Genomic DNA, 15,472 nt, shown 5'->3' on the forward strand with positions numbered 1-15,472 from the left:
CCAAAGGGAAGAAAAGAAAAAAAGTCATTCAGCGTCCCTCCCAATTTGAACTGGGATCGAACTGAAACTGTCTATTGCAATCATAGAGTGGAGCGATGAAACCATGAAATCACGATCAGCAGGTTGTTAGGGTTCTGTGAGAAATCAACTTGAGTTTGAGTGAGAGAGAGAATTGAAATTTTTTAGGCTCACAAAAGTATTGAAAGGGGTTTACAGGTATGAAGTTTTCTTGTTTTGATTTTTGATTGATGTTGAATCGGGTTTTTTTTCTTATTGCTACTTTTTTTTTTTTTAAAAGCAATGAAAAAGACAAATTTTAGCTCACATGTAAAATATTTATAGTTGACGAAACTTTTAATATTAGGCTTAAATCCTAACAGACCTCACCACAGGATTTAAATCCTAATTTTTTTAAGACATGAGCTATCTTCCAATTTTCTTATTATCACATGAAACTATGAATCCAATTAGGTATTATTAATTTGTTTTGCAGGTTTAAAATTAATGGAGAAAGGGGGATATAAAATTCAGGGTTTGAGTGGAGCTTTGGACCTTCCGGTTTTTGATGGATGGGGAATCTTTCAATCGTTTGTTTTTTTTTTAATTTTTTTTTTTTTTTAACAAATGATATTATCTATACTAAAGCAAAGAGGGTGGGCATCACCTTATAATGAGAAGGAATTAGGCTTAGTCTCATAATAGATTAGCAATAATCTGATTCGAATTTGCCTTTCGCGATAATCGAACATAAGACTTCTCACTTATAAGTGAAGAGGAATACTACTAGACCGTAAACTAAGTGGCTGATGGATGTGAAATCTTGAAACATTAGAAATTGGGTAATGTTAGAGAGACCAAATTTTTAAACAAAATTTTGTAAACCAAATGATGTGGTTGTGGATGATTAGATTATTAATTAAGTATCAATTAACGTTTTTATTTTCAATTAGTGACACATCATTTAGTTTATAATTTTGTTTTAAAATTTGATCTTTCTCGTGTTTTTGTTAAAAAATTTAGTTGACCAAAAGAAACTTGATTCTTGAAACGCCAATTTGAAAGAATGGTGAGCCGTAATTGAGGTTAAAAAAATGATTGTGTAGGTCAAATCACACATGGCATGACTAATCATCATTAAAATACTTGCAATGAATCCCCAATAAAACATTTTTGACACCATCATCACCTTCAACCACCATAGCCATCACCACCTCCACCATCCCACTGCTACAAGCACCACCACCACCCCTTCCACCATCGTCGCCACCATCACCATTAAAACATTCTCCACCCATTACCCTCACGATTACTACCACTAACTTCACCATCTCCTCCACCACCTTCACCATTTCCTCCACCCGACTTGATATGACTTGATATGGATTCTCACTTCAAATTATTCGAATGTAAACAAACTTTCTATTTATGAGAACCTAGCTCCACATCTTCAATGGTGGCACAAAGAGAAGGTATAACTAAACAACAATACAATTCATTAACTTCCTTTCTTTCCTTACAAGCTTCTATTAATACTGACCTCCAGCTTCTAACAAACTCTAACTAACTCTTAACTAACTAATATCCAATGTACATTTGTCAATCTTAGATGATGTCACCTAACATCCTAACAATAACCCCACTCCCCTTAAAACACAAGTTTCCTCAAAACATAACTAAAACACAATACAATCAAAAAACTCAACAACATTGATAGAGTTTATCACAACTGCACAATTTTTGGAAACTTAAGCTTGAGCTCCTAATATTTTTCCCAAGTAGCATCATCCTTAGAGTGGTTCTGCCTAGGGATGCAACTCGGACGGGCTGGGCGGGTTGGAAGGTCAACCCAATCCTAACCCAACTTTTATAATTCGGGCTCGAATTCGGGTTGAGTTTCATTCGGGTTCATTTGGGCTCGGGTTTAATTGGGTTAGGGTTTACTTGGGTTAGGTTCAGGTTGCCCAACTTTTTCAAGTTTAACCTTGTAACAACTTAGTTTCCAAGAATTCCTAAAAAAAATTAAGCCAAGTAGCATCAAAGTTAGCCAACTTTAATTTTATAAATCCATCTACTATAAAGCTTTAGGATTTAGAGACTACAAATATGGGCTGACTAATCATAGCCTCTTATTTCCTAAAAGCTTAAGTAATTATAAAGGGTAGTTTATTAAAAAAATATTAGAAAGCTCGTTGGTTTTTGGACTTGACTCACTTGGGTGTAGTATGAACATTAATTGATATGGGTTACAATCTGGTTAGATTGGGTTTGGTTAGTCGGGTTGGGTTGGGTTGGGGATGGACGGGCAAATGATCAACCTAATTAATGAACGGGTTGAAATTGGGTTGGGTTTGGACAGGTTATAACTAAAAAAAAACCTTATTCTTCAGGTTTAAAATCGGGTTAGACATGGGCGGGTTCGGATTGGCCCAACCCAAGTTGCACCCCTAGTTCTACCAGTACACCAAAACTTCAATCACTGCAAAATTGTTTCTTTTCACCATTCTTCTGTCCAAGATTGCCACGAGAACATCCTAAAGAATACTTGAATCTGTGATGACAGGCAATGGAACAGTAGGCTGTGTATCCAAACCCAAGTGTTTCTTTAAACAAGACACATGGAATATAGTATGAAGTTTAGAATGATTTGATAATTTGAGCTTATAAGCTGCAGGACTGCTTTGGACAATATTTGAAATGGACCATAAAATTTTGGTTGTAGTTTAAGAAATGGATGAGAAGCTAAGGATATATGTTGGTATGGCACCAATCTCAGATAAACCAAATCTCCCACCTCAAATACCATTTCAGACCTCTATTTATCAGCAGGAACCTTCATCCTACACCAAGCAGCTTCCAAATTACTTTTGAGTAAAGATAAAATTCGATCCTTGTCCTTCAAAGCTTGATCCACATAATCAACCTTAGTAGTGCCATTCTCATAAGCTTGCACTGTTGTTGGAGCTTGACCACATACAATTTCAAATGGAGTCATCTTGGTTGCAGAATGAAAACTTGTGTTAAAAGACCATTCTACCCAAGGAAGCCATGATACCCATTTCTTCGATTGCAAGCTACAAAAGCATCTCAAAAATGTTTCAAGACATATGTTCAATACCTCGGTTTGACCATTTGTTTGAGGATGGTAACTACAACTGAAGCATAAGAGGATCCTTGAAGATGAAAAAACTCTTTCCAAAATTTGCTTAAGAACACCGGATCTCTGTCACTTACTATAGAATTAGGTATTTCATGTAATTTGAAAATATTATCGACAAAGAGCTGAGCAACCATGGATGCAGAATACGGATGAACAATGGCAGTGAAATGAGCATATTTGGAAAATTTACCAACAACAACCCAAATTACAGATTTACCTTTACATGGGGGAAGGCCCACAATGAAATCCATAGATATGTCGGTCTAAATCTTGGTTGGTAGAGGCAAGGGATGCAACAATCTAGGGGGAGACAAAGTCTCATACCTTCTTTTGTTGACATATTGAACAACAAGCTACCATATCATTCACAAACTTCTTCATACATTCCCAATAAAAGCACGTGGAAATCCTCGTATAAGTCTTCAAAAAACCACATGACCAGCAGTGGGTGTTGCATGGTTTTCATTGAACACTTTGCTTCTCCATTGACTAGTAGGACTAGAACAATCCTATTCTTGTATTTAAGTAGACCATTATCCACTTGAAACTTCAAAATAGACACTGTCATCTTTAGACATAAGGCTTTGAACTTTCGACACTATCCAAGGGTCCCCTTCCATATCTCTTCTCAAATCATCTAACCATTGAGAATAAGGGTAAGAAATAGCCAATACTTCCATATCTGCTAATAATTGATCAGTAGGATTGGTAACATTCAAGGGAGAACTTGATAAAGCATTAGCAGCTTGGTTATTACAACCCTATTTAAATTGAATTTTATAGTCGAATATAAGTAGTTTGGTAACCCATTTGTATAGGCCTTGCCTTGAAGGAAATATTTCAAATTGTGGTGATCAATTTGAATAATGAAATGATTCCCTACTAAATAGGACTGCCACTTGTGAATGGCATGTAAAATTACCAACATCTGTCTCTCATATACAGATAACACTTGATTCCTAGGACAAAGTGCTTTACTAGTGAAAGCAATTGGTTTTCCTTCTAGTTGAAGTACAACACCAATGTCATGACCTGAGGCATCAGTTTCAATCACAAAAGGCTTTGTAAAATCCGGTAATACCAAAACTTGAGGAGATAACCTTGCTTATTTGAGAGTTTTAAAAGCTATAGTAGCTTCATCAGACCACTGGAAGCTGTCTTTTCTTGTAAGTGCAGTCAATGGACTTATGATCTTGCCAAAATGAGGAATAAATTTCCTATAATACCCAGTTAACCCCAAGAAGCCTCCCAAAGCTTTCACAGAATTGGGAATAGGCCATTTGGCTATGGAATTCAACTTAGTGGGATCAGTAGATACCATTTTCCTAATTATGAGTTAAACCCAATAAAGCCACAAAACCCACTTAATTGCCTAATTAGTTATAACATTTTTCGACAAATTATAACAATGTCACTTATTCAGTGGCATCACATATCACTATTAACACCGGATCCTTTTCGATCCCTAAAATTGTACATGCCTAAAGGAAGATAAAAGCCCAAAGGAAGAAAGGAAGACAAAGGCCCAAAGGAATGAAGACCAAGGCCCAACATAACTGGGAAAAACAATCCCGAATGCTATGGATGGCCAACAATCTGGTTTTCTTGCCAACAATAAAGCTAAACATCTCCCTATAAAGTACTTTCCGATCACTGGCAACAAGTTGGCATACTGCCAACTTTATAGCACGACGTCTTAGGGGCAGGCCTACTCAGACATTAACCGTAGGCCACATGTTGCACGTCTACGAGAGCAAAAGCCTATGACGAGACATAAAGGCTAACAAATCAAGCACTCGGGCATGAGTTTCCACCAACCCTAGGGCTGAAAGGCGCTCGATATGCATTGGCTCAAGAAAACATGCAAGTGGATATGAACGAGTGTCACTTAGCCACATGTGTTGACTAAAGAACAGAATGGCAACTCACGGGTCACGTCAATGTACTTGGTTCATTAAATGCAAATGCAGTGGAGAACTCAAGCCCAGAGAATTGGGGCTCATTGAAGGACTATATAATGAGGACGAGTACCTTATTGGATGTAGCCCAGTTTTTAAGGGCTTATAACCTTTATTCAATATATCTGAGCACCTCAATGGATGTAGCCAAGTTTTTAAGGGCGAATCACTTAAATCTTGTTATTCAGTTCTTATTATTGCTACCCCGAACCACCAACGGCTGACCACACTAGTCTTTGTTAACCTCAATGGATGTAGCCCAGTTTTTAAGGTATGTATGTTCAATTTGTTTTATGTCTTAATGTTAATAATAGGAAATTTTGGCGTAGTGTGTGTGTGTTTCTTGTTAATTTATTATTCAGAAAATTTGATGTTTATTTGCATCAAATTAAGGTTACTGATTAAATGTTATTGATTGTTTTCTGAACCCTAGAATGGATGCAGCACAAGATGTACCAGTTTCGCTTCATACCTTGAGAGAGTACGCTATTCATAAGCAGATGGCTGATCATCCCCTAGTGGAGGAGACGAGGAGACAAGAAGAACTGAGGTTGGCCGGCGACAAGGCCGACGAACTCATGAATCTGGAAGCTGTTGATGTGAGCGACGAGAGACGGACATGTTGAACTTGTGTTTGTTTAAGCTAGCAGATGGCCGTAAAACCTGGCCTGGTTACGCCGGATCGCAGCTGCTCTAGATGCACATGAGCTTCAAAAAATTCTCGCCATTGCTGTTCCGTGTAACATTCCGGTACTCCAGCCGCCACACAATATTTACCGTGCGCCGAGATTCTGAGTTCAATTTACCTTTTCTTTACTTGTGTGTTTCTTTTTGACAAAATTCGGAACCACCGTGTTGTAACTATGGATTGGTAGATCTTGTGATGTTAGAATTGAACTTTTCAAATTTTTATGGTGTCGTAAAGTTTTACTTCTCGACTCAGTCACGGCCGTGGCTACAAGAGTATTTACGCAAGAATTTTACGTTGTAACCTGCTATTTATTTAAATTTCTATCTCCCACGTTACGCGACACTACAACATGTGATAAATAACTAGTTACACCAAAGATTTTCGCCTACTCAAGGGTGAGATCTACCATTAAAAATTAAATTAGCTATAACTATTGGAACTGTAAACATGTGTAACAGTACTTTGAATTGTTCGTTCTAACATCAAATTCCCATGACCATACGTCTATATCGGCTATATAACCCTGTAACAGGCATCACATTGCCACGAAAAGAATAGTGACCTCTGAGTTTCTGTGTCTCATCGATGATCAACGTACCTGCAATCCTATACGAAAATACGAACTACAGCAAGTCCAACAGCAGTTATGGAGACCAAGGTACCTATGCAATATTTGATCACCTCATATTTTGCAGTTTCCACCTGTGCTCTTAATGCATGAATTTCCTGTCAACAAGGTTCAACATCATTATTTCTAATAAAACCCTATGTTATAAGTCAACTGATGTAAACCAAATAGTTTCCAGTGCTCACTCGGTCAAGTTTATTTGTGAGATTGGTTGTTTCTGCATTTTGATTGGCAAGCTCATCGCGTATGCGCCTGCAATCATGAATCAGAAATTATTAATTTATTACAAGAGTAATCTGTTTACACCCAAATTTCATCTCGGGACACCCCATTCAATTTATAATATTCCAAAATCAACCCTACATAAAAAATATAGAAGGAAACAAAAAAATTGCACAACCACCCATCTCACCTTCATTGGTGAATCCAACTCGACCCCTAATAACCTCCCCCTATTCTTCTCCAACAACAGCAAATCCCCATCCCCACCCAACCCAAAAGTGTGGCTAAGGCTAAAAGATCCATTGCATAAAGAAATTGGAGAAACAATGGCTATTCTTCTTCTTCTATTGTAAGGTAACTCAACAGCCCAGGTGGCTGGAACATAGCCATCTGCCACTCCGCCGATCTGGAGATGGGAGGAGCCACTGATCACCATTAGTCCGGTGAAGGGGAGATAAAAGGGTAATAAAATGTGAAGAGAGGGAGACAAAAAGCGAGGATAAAGGGGGTGGTGGGGGGATTGCATCCGTGGGTGGGAGAGAGAGATAATTGAGTGGATTCAGAGGTGACTGGAACATCCGCCCTTTCTCCATTAATTTTTCAGTAACTTAATAATGGGATACAATGGTCATTAAAGTAAGAAAAATTTATGGGTGTCCAAAGATGAAAAGTGGGTGTAAACAAAAACAATCTTATTACAATGGTACCAACGGACTAATAAAATTGTAGACAAGAAGAAAATTGACTTACCCTCTTTCAAGATTTAAATCCAAACGCTGCCCTGCTGTAACTTTGTCAATCTCGTACCTGTTTCAGTAAACAAACTATTGAACTAAGACCCCAAAGAAAAATAACAGTATTGGAATAATAAGTTATGAGTCAATAATTCCCTTGACAGTAGAAACCAAAAACATAATACATCAGAAGACATACCTCAATTCACTGCGCATCTTCTCTATGTCACCACGAAGTTTTTCAGTTTCACGTTGCAACACTGTAAAATGATGCTCCTACGACCAAACAACGATGAATTAGAATAAGAAAATGATAATTTTTGTATTGTATATATAGGACTATTCAATACTAAAACCATTCAAAAGTCTAATAAATCTAAAATCATGCTATGCTACCTCAACTTCATTGAATTTCAAGCTAAATGTATGTGGAAATCGAATTAGGTTTAAACAACCTCAAAAGAACTAGATACGATTTCTGATAAAGAACGAAGGGTGATGGATGGGGAACAAATCAATGCCCTACTAATTTTGATATATATATATATATATATATATATAAAAGGAAACTGTTATTGGCACTCCAAAAATCTCATTATGCACTCATTGTGCACTCCTCAGAAGTGTATTTTTCTTTCTATATATAAAAAGTTTGGAGTACAAAATGAGAATTTAGGTGTGCGAATAACAATTCCTTTAAAAAATTTCAAATTACCAAATTTTACTCTACTTCAAAAGCTCATGTCTATTTTATCATAACAAACAATGTTGAATTCCATTTGGTGACATGTAATATGACAGCAACTTTCATGGAACGCTATACCAAAACAGTAGCAGTACTGCTTCAATAGCTATAAATTATTCTCGAAGTGCTAAGTTTTATGAAGAAGGAAGGACAAATCTGTTGGAACCTGTGAACTCTGTACTTCGGATTTGAACTTTGACAGGTTTGATTCTTGCAGCATTACAGCCTACAAATACCAAAAACAAAAAACGCATCAAAATCAGACCGCAAGATGAGCAGTAAAAACATCGAACAAAACACGCACAACTTCTAAACTCACACTCCACTGAGGCAAATCAACAAACAGTTGGGGAGCAGCTTTTTACCTGTTGCATTTCGGATTTAGATACAAAAGCATGAGCTACATTCTCCAAGCTATCGTTCAGAACTTCAGTGATCGCAGCTGTGATGGCCTCCGCCTGCTTCGTCGGCACGCCTTTGGCCTCCAAACCCCTGACCAGAGCCAGCGTGTCGACAAGAAACGCGCGGTTTCCGTTCGGTTTGACCAGCTGCGAAATCTGCCTGCTCATGAGTCCGTATCCGCTGTTGCCCGTCGAGGAAGGCGCATAGAAGTTTCGTCGGAAGCCGGAGAAGCGAAACGCCGATTCGGCACCGGTTTGAAGCACCCGCTTGCAGAGCGCCATGGATTTGCTTCAAATCTTTCGGGGAGAGCTGATAATCGAAGTGGGGTCCACTGGAGAGAGGAAGAGAGAGCGGCGAACAAACGAGGATGGCCGAAGGACGTTAAGAAGAAGGAAAAACGAAAAGAGAAAGTAGTTTTGCGGTTGCTTGGGGGAAACGCAAACAGCTTGCGTTTATATTTATGCTTTCCTGTGACTCTGTCTCGGTCGTTACAAGCCTTTGCCCAAGTCAAGCCTTGCAGTTGTACTTCCAAACTTAATATATACCTGTTCACATACTCATTTTTACTTTTCACACATTTAGTAATTTTTTGTCATTGATTTTTTTAATTTATTCGATCTATGGCCGGAATTAAAAAGGGTGGTGAGAAGTAAAAATAAATATGTGGATAGCGCTACCTTGTTTTAAATTCAAAATTTGGAGGTTTTTTGTGGATGGTTAATCATAATAATTTGTGTTTTGGAAAATGCTAGAGAGATCATTTTTAGATCATATTTTACAAATCACATGATGTGGCAGTTGATGGTTGGATTCCTTCTTTAAATGTTTAAACCAATCATCAACCATTGTTGCATCATGTGATCTATAAAATATGGTTTAAAACAATGGTCTTTTTAACTTCATCCATTTCTTTTAGTTTATATTGTATTTCTCCAAAGCCAAATGCAAAACTAAAAGGTTTACCGTGTTGTAAAGAACTTAATTGGAAAGAAGTCTAACACCTAAGAGCAAGTCCACCCCTAAAAATACGCTGGCACCCAGCCCATTTAATCCACTCAAATGAATAATAATTGACCCCGATGCATCTCGATGGCTTAATTGCCATGGTTTGGCTGCAAAACGGCTCAAAAGTGGTTGTCTTGGTCTTGAGTTAGCCACTTTCGAGCTGTTTTCGGCCAAACCACGGTGAATTAGCCATCGTTAAAGGTATCATTCTCTTCGTCTCATTGAGAAGTATGATTTTTGTTTTTGAATCACTCGATTTCGTTGAGTATTGAAGAAGTTATGAACGTTTAAAATTTACCCAGTTTAGAGCGAGTTTTCTAGTTTTTCTGCGGACCAGTCACCTTTCAGGCTATTTTCTGATCATCTCCAACAACCATTGGGCTTCCAAATAGGTATAATCTTGTTCTACACTTTTCTATCTTCATTTTGATATATTATGGGTCGAATTTGGTTAAGAAACGATTGAGTTACGAAGCTTTAAAAATTGCCCAAACTTCCGGCCAAGAGTTCTGGGACACTTAATGGAGTTTTTAACGGAATGACCAAAATAATGGATGGTGGACAATTTCAGAGACCATTTCTATTGATTTTCAATCCCAATGACCAAAATGATGTGTTATGCAAATCTTAGAAACCATTTTGGCTAAAAAGCCTTTCTATAACTACGGAGAAGATTCGAATTAACTAAAGTTATTCCAACAATGTGCCCTCCCTTTGGTCTGTGGACAAGTACAAATAACTAACCAAATTGAAGTGGCTGAGAGGACTTTGTGCGGTTGGAATGCAATGGCGCAATGCAACTATGCTGTCGGTAGAAGGTGAAATCAAGGATAAACCTCAACCCATGATATTCGATGCAGCCATTTAGCTTATACCTTTTGCACCGGTATAAATGATTTTAATTTTCTTTCAAAAAAGATTCGCATTACAAAAATTTGAGTGAAAATATCACGAGCTGACGTCATAATACCGTATCACAAGGTCTTGCTTTGGTCTCTAGGACTGAAGTAGAATGGATACTTCATTAGATTCATGGTATTAAAGCAAGAAATAAAAAATTAGGGTCTAACTTCAAAGCAGATGATGGATTACTCAAAAATAAACTTATCCACTGCAATAACCCTCACATTGGAGGACAAGGAGAAGTTCCTTTCATGTTTAAACCCTTCAGCTAGCGGTGGATTCGCTCCGTGATTAAGGTACTTCTCTTCAACCTACTGTTTTCTGGGTTCATATCTCCAACCAGCCATGCTAGTATTGTATTCGTGATTACAAAAGTTGGAACAAGGTTTACCTATGGCAGACCTACTACAACCAGCCCCTATTATTACAAATTTCCACAGCAAAAACTCGACCTTCGCCGGGATGACTATATTGTCAATACGAGCACAGAGAAAGTGAGGGAATGAAGGGAGGGGAAATGAGGAAGGGAAATTTCAATTTGATTATACAACTGGGATCATGATTCAGGCACTGAGATTTTCTATTGATATAAATTATTGTTGCAATAGAAGAATTGTTACTTAGGCCTTCTCCGGTAAGGGTATAGAATGTTATCCACACTCTGTTTCACGTAGCTTCCCACTCTATTCACATTTCGAGCAACGCCTGATGCTACTAGTGCCGCATTCCTCTTAAACCTGCAGATATAAATATAAGGTTTTTGAACCATAAGTCGAAAGACAACAAACAAGACCTGAAATTAAAATAACAAATCATGTGAAAAATGTCATTGACAACTCATTTTCTCTTCTGCTAAGTCGAGTTTCTGCCAAACCTGTGGAGGTATTCATCTCGTGTTGACTGTGCTGGTTGGTAGGTTCGAGGTTGAGGAATAGGCCGACCGTTTTCTTGAGAGGAGACACAAAAAGTTATCAACAAGATTGCAGTGAATGCTATAAGAAAACTCAATCACTTTGACAATTAGTATTCACGCATTAAAATAGTTTGCTGGTTCACCAGAAACACCTGAGAAGCTTAAGCTGTTAGCATATGAACTATCAATTATTTCATAACATTCTAAGACTCCCTATCACATGTGGGTCTCTCTTGTGGAAATCAATCGATACTGAAGTTACAAGTGCAGGGATACAAACTCAAGATCTCGTTCTTTGGTAAAGTTTGCTAGTTTACTACCATTCCCAAATATTGATACTGTTCAGTGGAGACATAATGTGTATGTCGAACTATTGGATACATAGCCCAATCAATGTGGTACAGTGCTCAACACTCCCCTCAGGTGGATCGCCTCTTTTGGGTGACAGCACATGTGACATGTGGTCCCTCTATTGGTGATCAGGATTACGGAGTTCTTATTCCTATTAAGGTTACCTACACTTCGTGCCTCTAATACCATGATATAGTTTGTTGATTTACCACTATCCCAGAAGCTTCGACTGCTAGGAAGTGATGCAAGAGTTATTGTACATTTTAAACAGACACAATCTGGATAAAGGCACAAAAGAAAGGTCGAACTTAGACGTATTAAAGCAGGCACATATTCTTCAAATAGGTTTCTGGCATTTACAAATTTGAGCATGGCTTTACTTTAAAAATGTTGTTTTCTAATTGCCCTACATTCTGTTCCATATTATAGCATGCAGACCCAATAGCTATTATATAAAATTAAACGGAATGTAAAAGCCGTGCCTCATGGGAGAGATGTATTTGTTCAACATTCAAGGAATCAAAACCTTATTGGCATACCACCTCCCCTTAACAAAGGAAGAAGAAACGTAGAAATAAAAACTCTAACACACCTTCACTTTTATGAGCAGGAGTTGGAGCATGAGTATGGCCTGCAGGTTTTTTGTCATACAATACCTGACACAAGCTAGTTATGTCACAATCCACCGAGTTGATGAGAAGATCTTTAGCATAAAAATATGAGTATTAGAAGTATTTATGTAATTAGACTTTTAATTTGGACACAAGGACAAGAAACCTATTTGGACAGGAAAGTGATACAGATATTCCACCAGATAAATTCCAATATGAGTTTTGCAAATCAGGGAAACAAGGAAAAAGAGATCAGAGCGAAGATATAACACCTCAAGACCAACACAAAACGGCAATTCTGCTTGTTTATTATGTGGATCAGTAGGAGTATCTTTTCTGTCTAAGAAGACAGAATAACCAACGCAGGCAACTTAAAATGGGCAAGCGTCCGGTCTGCTTTAGATGCCTCCAATTCGGTTTCTCCCACAATGTAGCTCGGCACTGGCCATATAAAACCATAAATAAGCACATATCTTAATCTTAATTGATGCATAACAAAGTATAAAAAGTTTCAGGTAAAATTAAAAACCCGAAAAGATATAATTATGAAATTAACTATTAAATACACCATGAAGACACAGCCTTTTCTTTTCAGCATGATAAAGTATAAGCATCAAATGTGCCTGTAAAAATTGTAGCAGCAGAATTAAAAGCACCAAGCCTTTATTTTTGGGTGATTGGATTAACATGACCATCAAATTCATTCATCAATTTGGGGGGAGAGAGAGAGAGAGAGAGAGAGAGAGAGAGAGAGAAAGAGAAACCTTGTTGGAGGGTTTTGGAGAAGCCGACGCAGGTGGGGTATTTGGATTTGGATTTCTGGTTGGAAGAGTAATAGAGGCAACCCTTGCACGACTTTCCACATCTTTCTCATCATATTCTGTCATCCTGATCCATACGTGTAAAAACTGCAGGATTTAGCACCGGAACGGGCTTTTGCAGATTTTCTTCTCTGCAACTTGGTGCTGCATTTGGTGATCATGAATTTCCTTGGATAAGATTAACATATTTTAGTTGTCTTGGATACTGTTTCCTTCAAAATTTCGATTAGATATGATAATAAACAAGTTTATGAATTTGATGTGACGACTCTTTACGGTATTTTTTCGCTTTTATATGATAAGCTTCATATTATAAGCTATGCAGTGATGAAAAAATTAGTAAAATTTGTACTTGAATCGTTTAGCGAAAGTAAAAGTGCAAACAATACATGAAACATGAGCCTCCTAAGTGTACGCGTTCAATCTTCAGTGGACTCCTGATCCAAACAAATTGGTAGCCGTAGCCCTTCTTGGGGCCCTCCACATAAGGTTCCACATACACCTCCGCGCCCCGATGTCGACAGGCACCGACGTGGAGGGGCATTGAACCCAAGAGCGGCGATTTTTATTATGCAAAATATGGGTCACCGGTCTTCATAGGAAGAATGTATAAATATCTTGGTCGAGAACCTCCCAAAAGATGGGTCACCAGTCACTCAGTGAGGCCCAAAAGAACATAAGGCCTTGTTTGGTACACCGTATAAGACACCAGATTATACTATATAATACGAAACAGGTGTTTGGTGAGTTTTGAACTAAATAAGCACCGGATTATTAATCCAGCCCCACCATTTTTTATACTCCTTACGCCCGCTTGCTTATCCCGTCCAATACCTTGGTATTATTTAGTCGGGTTCATGAACTTCACGCTAAAGCAAAAATAACTGCTCCAACCATCTTGCCATCTGCTTCTACACATCAGGAACTCCTTCTCAACTAAGGTATTCCTTCTCTCCCTCTTTCTCCATTCCCACCTCCGATTAGCATTAAGCAGATTTTAAACGGAAAACCAGAGGTGGCAGATCGAATCCAAGTCACGCCGTTCCCGTTGTGGAGAGACATTATCTGAGTTTTTCGTTTAATTGTTATTTGATTTTGATGATGTTCGGTGATTAAACTCAAAACTGGAAAAAGATTTCATCTGGGTTTTGGTTTCAATGGATTAAAAACTCAAAACTGGGTTTTTTTATTTCACCTGCGTTTTTGGCTGCAGTGACTCCCTTGAAAAGAATGGACATGGACTTTCTGCTTGCTGGGTGAGCAAGCTCCGATCAATAATTTGGAGATTTGCTTCTGCAAATTTGATTGGTTGGTGGATGAAAGAATAGGAAGACGATGATGGTGACGAAAGAATTGATGGTTTTTTATTTTGCTTTTGGTTTTTTTTATTTTTTTTTATTTTTGGATTGTGAAATTTTATTTTTAAAAACACATTTGTTATTATTATTTTTTTTTTTAAACACTTAAAGTGCTTTTGGAACCCAAAAACACTTTCTAAAAGCGCTTTCAACCATTTTAAAAGTACATTCAAACAAGCCCTAAACTATTATTAAATGATTGATAACTTTGTTATAAAATCCTCTCAACCCTATAATATATTAAGCAGGCGGCATGGCTACGCTAAGCTTAATGTCATGTTGTTGTGCCTTATCTTGTGTGTTGGGAACAATATGGGCGTTGATGCGATTTTTGTTCTTTTTGTTTTTGGTATTTAATAATGGCAGGAAAGAAGAAAGGGCACAAGGACTTGGAAGCAGAATTAGCAGCAGCAAAACTTAGGTATGGTCCTTGTGGAGTTTGTGGAAAGGAGAAAGACCACACGAGTGCTGGTTGCCCTTACATGATACATATCCCAAACCCTCTGGAGGTGACTCTTGTTGACGGTAGGTATGGAATAGTTTGTGATTGTTGTGCTCGGCCGGGGGGCCACCCTGCTTGCCGGGGCTGGACAGGACGTGCTACTCTCAAGTTGTGTACCTATTGTATGGTATTGGGTGAGCACTGGACTACAGATTGCCCGTGCATTGAGCCCCAACAACGTGAGAAATGGAGAAAAGAAATGAGAGAGGATGATATTTTGGAAGAGGAGCCCAAGAAAGAATAATTTCTGGACTTAGAGGCATATTTGAAGGACTTGCGAAGGATGGCTGAGTTAAAACAATATGACTCTTGAGGAAAGGAATGGGGAACTTGATGTTGAACGCATGTAAGTGTCGTCTCAAATTACAGGTTTTGTCTGAAGTGCAATTACTTTACTATTAAGTATGGATGATATATGGGAGTTGACAATTTTACTATTTATGAAGTTGGTGAATTGGTTGTTGGAGTGAT

The 15,472-nt window shown here is 38.0% G+C and overlaps 1 protein-coding gene and 1 pseudogene across 3 annotated transcripts; both read right to left on the bottom strand.

Annotated features, from left to right (window-relative positions):
• Positions 1–6,209: 6,209 nt before the first annotated feature.
• LOC137726615 (protein FMP32, mitochondrial) lies at positions 6,210–9,046 on the bottom strand. 2 transcript variants are annotated; one of them, XM_068465552.2, is made up of 6 exons: positions 8,501–9,046; positions 8,302–8,361; positions 7,590–7,666; positions 7,407–7,463; positions 6,620–6,686; positions 6,210–6,532 (listed from the first exon to the last, which is right to left on the bottom strand). In XM_068465552.2, the coding sequence occupies exons 1-6, from the start codon at positions 8,816–8,818 to the stop codon at positions 6,413–6,415; spliced, it is 699 nt and encodes a 232-aa protein (XP_068321653.1). In that variant the 5' UTR covers positions 8,819–9,046; the 3' UTR covers positions 6,210–6,412. The 2 variants fall into 2 exon arrangements, with proteins under 2 accessions (XP_068321653.1, XP_068321654.1); XM_068465553.2 differs by lacking the exons at positions 6,210–6,532; positions 6,620–6,686 and adding an exon at positions 6,972–7,062 and having other exon boundaries at positions 8,501–8,968.
• Positions 9,047–10,608: 1,562 nt separating this feature from the next.
• LOC148697105 (uncharacterized) lies at positions 10,609–13,685 on the bottom strand (annotated as a pseudogene). Its single transcript, XR_015962161.1, has 6 exons — positions 13,531–13,685; positions 13,085–13,185; positions 12,593–12,761; positions 12,302–12,365; positions 11,320–11,392; positions 10,609–11,182 (listed from the first exon to the last, which is right to left on the bottom strand). The product of XR_015962161.1 is annotated as an uncharacterized LOC148697105 (transcript).
• Between the last annotated feature and the right edge of the window lie 1,787 nt (positions 13,686–15,472).

This window comes from Pyrus communis, chromosome 5, assembly GCF_041283825.1.
Source record: "Pyrus communis isolate YQ-2024b chromosome 5, ASM4128382v1, whole genome shotgun sequence".
NCBI classification, from domain to species: Eukaryota; Viridiplantae; Streptophyta; class Magnoliopsida; order Rosales; family Rosaceae; genus Pyrus; species Pyrus communis.

Excerpts from the sequence above, each read along its gene's own strand:
- LOC137726615 (XM_068465552.2), bottom strand. The coding sequence starts at position 8,818 with ATGGCGCTCTGCAAGCGGGTGCTTCAAACCGGTGCCGAATCGGCGTTT. Across the intron at positions 7,667-8,301 it reads CCGAAGTACAGAGTTCACAG|GAGCATCATTTTACAGTGTT; the intron begins GTTCCAACAGAT and ends GTTTGGTCGTAG. Across the intron at positions 6,687-7,406 it reads GATTTAAATCTTGAAAGAGG|GCGCATACGCGATGAGCTTG; the intron begins GTAAGTCAATTT and ends TCATGATTGCAG.